The sequence below is a fragment of the Falco naumanni genome, chromosome 7, assembly GCF_017639655.2.
Source record: "Falco naumanni isolate bFalNau1 chromosome 7, bFalNau1.pat, whole genome shotgun sequence".
Classification (NCBI taxonomy): domain Eukaryota; kingdom Metazoa; phylum Chordata; class Aves; order Falconiformes; family Falconidae; genus Falco; species Falco naumanni.
Window position 1 is genome coordinate 13,825,463 of NC_054060.1, and position 8,625 is coordinate 13,834,087.

An 8,625-nucleotide genomic window follows, 5' to 3' on the forward strand; every position below is an offset into this window, starting at 1 on the left:
GGGTCTCTCTGGACGGCATCCCTGCCCTCCAGCGTGTCGACTGCACCACACAGCTTGGTGTCACTGGCAAACTTGCTGTGGGTGCACTCAATCCCACTGCCCATGTCACCAATGAAGATGTTAAACAGCGCCAGTCCCAATGCCAACCCCTGAGGAGCCACTCATCACTTGTCTCCACTTGGACATAGAGCCGTTGACCGCAGCTCTGTGAGTGCAGCCACCCAGACAACTCCTTATCCGCTAATGGTCCATCTGTCAAATCCATGGCTCTCTAGTTTAGAGAAAAGGATGTTGTGCAGGACAGGGCAATGCTTTGCACAGGTCCAGGTAGATGACATCAGTTGCTCTTCCCTCATCCACCAGCACTGTAACCCTGTCATGGAAGGCCATGAGATTTGTCAGGCATGACTTGCCTTTAGTGAAGCCATGTTGGTTGTCACTAATCACCTCCTGATTTTCCATATACCTTAGCATAGTTTCAAGGAGGATCTGCTCCACGATCTGGCTGGGCACAGGGGTGAGACTGACTGGCCTATAGTTCCCTGGGTGTTCCTTTTTTCCCTTTTTTCTCCATGTCCTGGGTAACCAGGTCTCCTGTTTCCTTCTGGAGAGGGCCTACACTTCCCCTAGTCATTCTTTCATCACCTACATACCTACAGAAGCTTTTCTTGTTGCCCTTGATACTCCTGGCCAGATTTAGTTCCATCAGGGCTTTAGCTTTTCTGACCTGATCCCTGGCTGCTCGGACAATTTCTCTGTATTCCTCCCAGGCTACCTGTCCTTGCTTGCACCCTCTGTAGGCTTCCTTTTTGCATTCAAGTTTGTCCAGGAGTTTCTTGTTCAACCCTGCAGGCCTCCTGGCATTCTTGCTCAACTTCCTCTTTGTTAGGATGCATCGCTCCTGAGCTTGGAGGTGATCCTTGAATATTAACCAGCTTTCTTGGGGCCCTCTTCCCTCCAGGGCTTTGTCCCATGGTATTCTACCAAGCAGATCCCTGAAGAGGCCAAAGTCAGCTCTCCTGAAGTCCAGGGCAGTGAGCTTGCTGCATGCCCTCCTTGTTGCCCTAAGGATCTTGAACTTCACTGTTTCATGGTCACTGCAGCCAAGACTGCCCTTGAGCTTCACGTTCCCCACCAGCCCCCCCCCCCGTTGGTGAGAACAAAGTCCAGCATAGCACCTCTCCTTGTTGGCTCCTCTATCACCTGGAGAAGGAAGTTATCATCAACACACCCCAGGAACCTCCTGGACTGCTTATCTGTTGGAGTGACAGCACAGCAGGGCATATTGGGGTGACTGAAGTCCCTCACAAGGACCAAGACTTTTGAATGTGAGGCTGCTCCTATCTGTCTATAAAAGGCCTCCTCTGCTCAGTCTTCCTAGTCAGGTAGCCTGTAGCAGACCCCCACTGCAATGTCACCTGTCCCTGCCCTCCCTTTAATCCTGACATATAAACTCTGGGTCGGCTCCTCATCCACCCCAGAGCTCCCTGCACTCCAGCTGGTCGCTGACAGATGGTGACACTCCTTCCTTGTCTCCCCTGCCTGTCATTCCTAAAGAGCCAGTAACCTTCCACTCCAGCACTCCAGTCATAGGAGCTATCCCACCACTTCTCAGCGATGCCATTAAGATAAACCGTAGCCCTGCAGGCATGCACATCTCTAACTCCTCTTGTTTATTCCCCTTGCTACCTGTGTTGAAAAAAAAATAAAAATCTTAATGCAATGCTGTTGCTGTGCTTCACTTGCCTATTTGTTTTTCAGCATTGCAGGATTCTCAAGAGACTGCACTGCAATATATTACCCAGCATGTGCCGCAATGACTCAGGCAACAGCATGAGTTAAGGATGGAGTGCCAGCTCTCACTCGAACTTTCAGTGTGCCTGTGCAAAACTATTCAGCAAAGCCAAGAATCTATAAAAGGAGATGCGTTCAAGGAGAAAGTTCAGCTTCCTTTCCATTCCACTGCACTGTTTCATATTGCGATGCCATTCAAACTTTTATATAAAAAATATTTTGTGTAAAATATAACTAACCTCCTTCCAAATTGTAGCTGCATCTCTGCTACATTCCCAATTTACAGCATTACAATCCATCTACTGCAAGCTTCGAGAGCTGCACTGTTGGAGGTTGCAGAAGCATATGATTGCTATCTTCTGCTACTTTGTATGCCGACTGAAACACTCAAAGTTTCCTTTTCCTGCAGTAATGCCTTACTGGCAAGCTACTGAGCAGGTGATAAATACAATCGCAAATATAACTGTGAACCCAAATCTTGAGAGCTAGTTTCCCCCTCCTCCCAGCTCCATCCCATGTATTTTTAATATTGAAAATCACCATCATGCCACAAAGCACTGTCTTCCTATTTCCTACTTATTAGCCCAAAACTTTGATCCCAGGAAGCAAGCTTCAGTGTAAGCAGGATGGGCTGCACAACCAGAAGTCACGCATGTAATGCAAAAGTGAGTCAGCTTCACTAATGCCAAAGGAAGAGGGGCGAAGCACAGATTATTGTCCCCTCACTGCACTCTGCCTCTACCCCCCACCCCAATCCATGCTGATCTTTGCTACAGGACCATGTTTCCCTCCCTTTTATTAATAGTTTTGCTTTGAAAGAAAGTGCAAAATGAGGACTTCTCCTTTTGCAAGCACTAAGATTTCCACCAAAAAAAACCCCAATAAATACTCCATGAACTAACAAGTCTTCAAAGACTTACACAAACCCTCGGCTTCTCCTCACATCATAGGAATTTCAGATGAACAGTATATAAACTACGTTATAGTTTTATAATTACTACATTGCATAACAACAGTCTCCAACCATGACACAAGTAAAGGCAAACAATACTAATTAGATAACTACATATACATAGGTGAATGTTATTTTTTGTCCTTACCAGTGGCTGAAGGTTTACTCTCCTTTCTCAAACATACATAAGAAGTATAATTACCCATCTCAAAAAATCTCAGAGAATAAATTAAATTCTGGTGTCCTATTCACCACTGTCCTACCTCCACAATTCTGTAAAATTTGCAAAAGAGTACACTCCATTATCTAACCAAAACTAGAAACAGGACAGAAGTGCACTCTCTACTAAGCTCTGAATCATGCCCCATTCAGGTGGGATGTGAAAGGGCACTATCTAACAGATTGTATGGTAACAGCTTATAGTCCCAGGAAAGAAATATATCTGCACATAGTCGATAAAGTTTCTTTTCATGTCTCACTGGCAAATTTAGGTTCTCTTTGTATTAAGTTTGTCTCTTCCTCAGTTTACCAAAGTACTTCCTTTGCTAGCACACACTCGTGTAAATAAAGTTTTTGCATATTAACTCAATGTCAACATGGACTTTAAAGAAGGCTTAAGTATTATGTCCACGCTAGTATCATTCATCTACAACATAACAGAAAAAAAATAATAGTCAAGAGAACAAACAAACAAAAAAAATCCACACCAAAACCCGATGAGAACGCTTATTCTGTCTGGGGAACAAGGAGGTCTTGATTCTGATCTGGTCCTTGTTCCAACAGATTGGATCAAAATGCCACACAAATCAATGGAGTAAAAGCAGAAATATGGAAGAGAATAACAAGCATCCCCGCAATTGCTGATGATAGCCAAAAATATTAAAAAAAATAGAAAAATAGAAAAAAGCCTTTAAAAACATGGCTAAAAAAAGATGTGGTACTTTAAAGACAAATGTCATTCAAGATATGCAAGAGACGAAAGCACCGGGCATCTACTTTATTACACTAGGTTAAATCACTTTCAGAAGGCAAAAAAATTTGGAACAGATTTTGGTTGTTTTGGTCCGACAATCTGCTTATCCTTAGGCTCTATCTATAGACAATAGAGCCAGCTCCTGCTTCACTCTCTCTTGGAGCCTCTCTTTCTTCACTGACAATAGGAGAACATTTAAGAAACCAGTCTACATAGGCTAACAATAACTGTTGATGCCTTCATTACAAATAAGATATTCACAGTAATTGGCAGCCATATATTTCCTCAAAAAAGTATTAATTTCTACTACCACTGAGAAGCTAAGCCTAAGAAATACACTATGAATAAGTTGATAATGAAACTTCACCCACAATTAATTTAAAAATACCAAACAAGCAGAAAAACACAAAACATTAATTCAAAGTCAACAGCAGATTTCCTAGGCCAGCATCATGGCTGAGCTTTCAAAACACCCTGAGGGAGGGTGGTTCTCAGCTCACAAGCATCCAACTACTTTGAAAAAAAAATCATTTATCTTTACACCAAGAGACTAGGCAGGCTGCAGTTTAAGAGCACAGCAGAAATTGTAATAGCATCTGCCACCTATTACGGCTTTCTTACTCTCTGTGCTTACTGCTTTTCTAAACAGAAACACTACTCTAAAAATACTCTCAGTATACATCAGAAGACGCAGTCCTCCCACCATCTGGGTTATCCCACATGCACAACCACCATGAGAACAAGGCCTACAAAAACAGTAGGCAGAGGTACACCCACCTACATCAAAGGTTTCAAACTGAAAACAGGAAAACAGATGTGTCACAGGCTGAAAGTGACAGGAGACAAACTTTCATCACGAACAGAACTCCCTGAGGATTAATTTTAAAAATTCTAGTTGAAAATACATTTAAAAAAAAAAAAAAAAAAAAAGATGAATTCCATGAGGCTTGCACATGAGTTAATCAGCTCTGAGATACAGCCTGCCCTCACCAGCCAGTGAGAGGTGGTAAGATGCCACATGGGTTCTGCTTGGTATTTCATTAGTCAAATGAGTTACACTCAAGAGATCATCGCTGATATGAAATGGACAGAATGGAAGCAATCCTCATCCCAGCCCACTTGAGTGTTTCAATGTAAACTTATAACCTAAATAAGAAGCATAGTAAAGAAAATTCTAGTGTACCTAAAAGCTGTTATCAATTACATAACAGATATATAACCTTTGGGTTATATGTAAGCTTTGGGTCTATCAGTTCCATGACACCAGGGGAAGCAATTATTAGGGTACAGATAATGGAGCAGAATTGCAGCTTTATATATTGGAATGCATAGAAAAATAGTTAAAAAGTTACTAACTCCCGGGTGCAGACTTTACTGCAGTGATTCCAACAGATGCTCATAACTCAAAAGCTGTCTTCTGAATCTCACTACTTAGGTGAAAACCTATACTCGCATGCTATTTTCAGTGGGGAAAAGAAAATACAATTGGGTAAAAAATTCCAGGAGAAAACCATCAGGAACACTTACTGTGAATTAATCTATTACAAACAGAAACATGGTGACTTTTTACTACACCCACCAAGTCTGCAACAGCATGTCATGCCTGATTTTGGTGAGGGCTTCAGTGATTACAAAGTTAGCTGCTGACCTTTTATAAAGCAAACACTTATTTACTTAACTGTAATTTTAGATAAATAAAGCTGATACGCACCAGACAAACATGCCAGAAACCACAACTGCATGTATAAAATTGTAAGTATTGTTTGGTTTTTTTCTGGGGCTCTCTAACCTTGGAATTTAAGCCTACACACAAAGCTGATCACTGCTAGTTAACACAAGAGCTGCAGGTAAAGACACACAGAAGAGGCAGGCTTTTTACAAACTGAAATGCATTTCTTTTGCAAAAAACAGTTCTGCAACAGTTAGGCAGTTGTAAGTACTGCCTAAGAGTACACAGAGTTATAGAATACCTCAATTTATTGTATTTCACTTAATCTTTCTGTAACTATGTATCTATATTATTCTATACTTCAGTTGGAACTGTGGTTTATTTCAGTTGAACAGAAGTCCATTTTAGCATGGAAATAGTATCTTTTGAAAATATACGGATCTTGTCACTTCTTCGATATTTATTCACATTTCTGAATGAACTGTTAAATACAGACTGTCTTAATCTACTGCCTTCACCCTTCAGATTTTTTGTCTTTAGGTTCTGTCAGCCTTCAAATATTATTCTTATTCCTTAATCACATGTCCTGGCACAAGTCTCCTTCCCTTCAGTATTCCTCAATGTCCTCTGGGAAATTTGCCAGTTTTTGTCATCTGCCCCCATTCTCCTTTGGGAACACTAAAGGAATTAATTTCATTCTTTCCCCAAGCAATGCCTGTCTCTGCCGTTAACAGTTACCCTTGGCATCTCTCATCCATTCAATACACAAAGGCACATGTCTCCTTAAGTGATCCTACAGTATCAGAGATTTAATAAACATTCTGTTGCGAAATACCTCTTTTGTGCTCTGCATTTGCTTGTTTTAGCATTTTGTAAAATAATTTAGCTGAAAGATGGAGTGACAATATTTCCATTTTGCACATTCCACTTCACTTTTGTTAGTTTCAACAACTATTTAGTGTGTACATTTATACTTATGGGCATGACTGTGCCTCTGTGTGTCAGAGAAACAGATCAGCTATTTGGATCTGGATGTTTTGATCGATGATCTATATGCTATTTCTTCTGTTATTTTTCCACTACTACTTTGCCCAACATCTTATCTGAATTCTTCCAGAATGAGTTCTTAAGAAGTGTCTTGTGTTTCCTCAGGCAACGTAAAAAATATCCAATTCCAGTATCTTTTTCCTGCACGTTAATTTCCTACTAAACAGAATTTCTTTTCCTGAAGACTTTTTCAATCAACTTACTTTAAATTCCTCACTCAGTCCTGCATTTGAAAATAAGTGGAAACATCACCTTTGACCTACCCTGAGAAGAATATTATCTGATTTATGCATTGCAGTTCCATATGGTAATGAATACTGGAGGTCATACCACAATATTTCAATAGATGTACAGCCAATTTCAATATATTCTATTGTTCTTTTTTGCCATTATTACTGCCTTTATGAGATCCCATCCCCACCCACCCCCCTTTTTATTTTTAATGTTTACCTTACATCTGCGCAGGATTAAGCAACTTGCACTGCAACCAGTTGCTAGACGAACAGCACTTGTTGTGGTTACCTAACTTCCTCAGTTAAATATCTTCTGCTTCTTGAGTTACAAACTCACCAAATCAAAGGCTGCATCACCTACCAGCATACGCTAGGTGCAAAACAAGCCAAAACCTTTTATAAATTCTCCTTGGATTTGTTTACCGTAGATGTCCCACATTTTCGCAAAGAAACAGGGAAAGTTAACTAAAAGATACAAATTCATGCCATTTTTCAAGATCAGTACATAACAAGAAAGAAAGAACACTACTGAAAATAAACATTAGATACAGATATTTAGCATCTCTGTGCCCAAAGTCTGCACTCTGCATTTGGGCTGCTGACGAGCCAAATCTGAGGGAGGACCTAGAAAGATGACAGCTGAGCACTTCACAAACCTTTATTTTCTCCACCCTCCCCAAGACAAGAGCAGTTGTCCAACCTGGCTGAATAGGTTAGGGACAGTAGCTTCAGCATTACCATCACCGAGAGCCAAGAGAAATACAGCTCTTTGAGGCTTGAAACAAGCAAGCAAAACAGCTGAGAGTTCCAAACACCTTCAGTGAGAACCCCACTGCTGCCGCTTCCTGAGGCTGCTGCACCAGTGTGGGGCTCTGGGGCAGCGCTACCACGCTACGTAGTGCCATCAGTCCACCTGCTTGACAGAAAGAGGTTTCTCTCTTAAAAGAAATCAGCAAAAGTATTAAAGAGAAGCACGTTATAAAAGAGAAAGGAGGAGAGGAAGAGGGCAGGAGAAGATGAAGGTTCACCCAGGAAAAGGCAAGAGTACAGCATCTAGAAAAGGAGGGAAAACTCTAGAAACACATGATACCCTCTGTAGGATAAATACATGGTATACCATGTAGGATAACAAACCAGCAGTTTGTAGGAGAACCCCACCAAGAACTCTTTAGGGGAAAGCTAGTACCCTACAGCCTGTACGTTTAACTGAGGCGTCGGAGTACAAACACACGCACACCATCAAATAACAAACACTAATAACTAAAAGAAAGACCTGAAGCCCCCAAGGGAAGAAGGGAACAGGCAACCTCCCCGGTAAGGAGCAACACCGGAGGCACCGACGCGCGGGCGGGCCCGGCGGTACCGCCCCGGGGTGCGGACAGCGATGCCGCCCCCAGCAGCGGGTCGGGGCACCCGCTGCGCCTTGCGGCGGGCGCGCAGCCGGGCCCGGGCGAGCCGCCCATCAACAGCGAAGCCCCCTCTAGGGCTCTGCCTCCGCTCCGGCTCCGGCCCCGGGACCCGCTCCCCTTACCTGGCTGGCTTTGTGAAACTGCTTCTTGAGCCCCGCCACCGACATCTTTCCGCCGCGGCCCCCCGAGGCGGCGGCGCTGGCCGGGCCGAGCGGCCGGCAGGTCCCCGCGGCTCCCGCGGCCGGCCGGGCCTCTCGCTGTGTCACCCGCGCCCACAGCCCCGGCGCCCCGCGCAGATGGAAACATCACCTTCCAAGCGGGCTCAGCGGCTGCCGCCCTATTGGCCGCCGCCGGGGCCCATGCAAATGACAGCACTGGTATCGCCTGCCCATTGGCCACTCGCGGGGGCTATGCAAATGAGAGAGCTGGCAGACGCCCACGCTGCGCTGTTACATGGAGACCGCGGCGCAGGGGAAGGCGGGCGGGCGGCCTGCGCGGGGGGCGCTGCGCCCGGCGGGGAGGGTCGTGCCGCGCCGCGCCGCGCTGCG

General features: G+C 44.0%; 1 protein-coding gene across 1 annotated transcript in view; it reads right to left on the minus strand.

Moving 5' to 3' along the window:
• SH3GL3 (SH3 domain containing GRB2 like 3, endophilin A3) overlaps positions 1 to 8,394 on the minus strand; it is a 58,800-nt gene extending 50,406 nt beyond the window's left edge. Inside the window, exon 1 of the mRNA XM_040600776.1 lies at positions 8,200 to 8,394. Within this exon, the coding sequence (XP_040456710.1) occupies positions 8,200 to 8,244 (45 nt within the window). The 5' untranslated portion in view covers positions 8,245 to 8,394. The remainder of the gene's footprint in view (positions 1 to 8,199) is intronic.
• Positions 8,395 to 8,625: the final 231 nt, after the last annotated feature.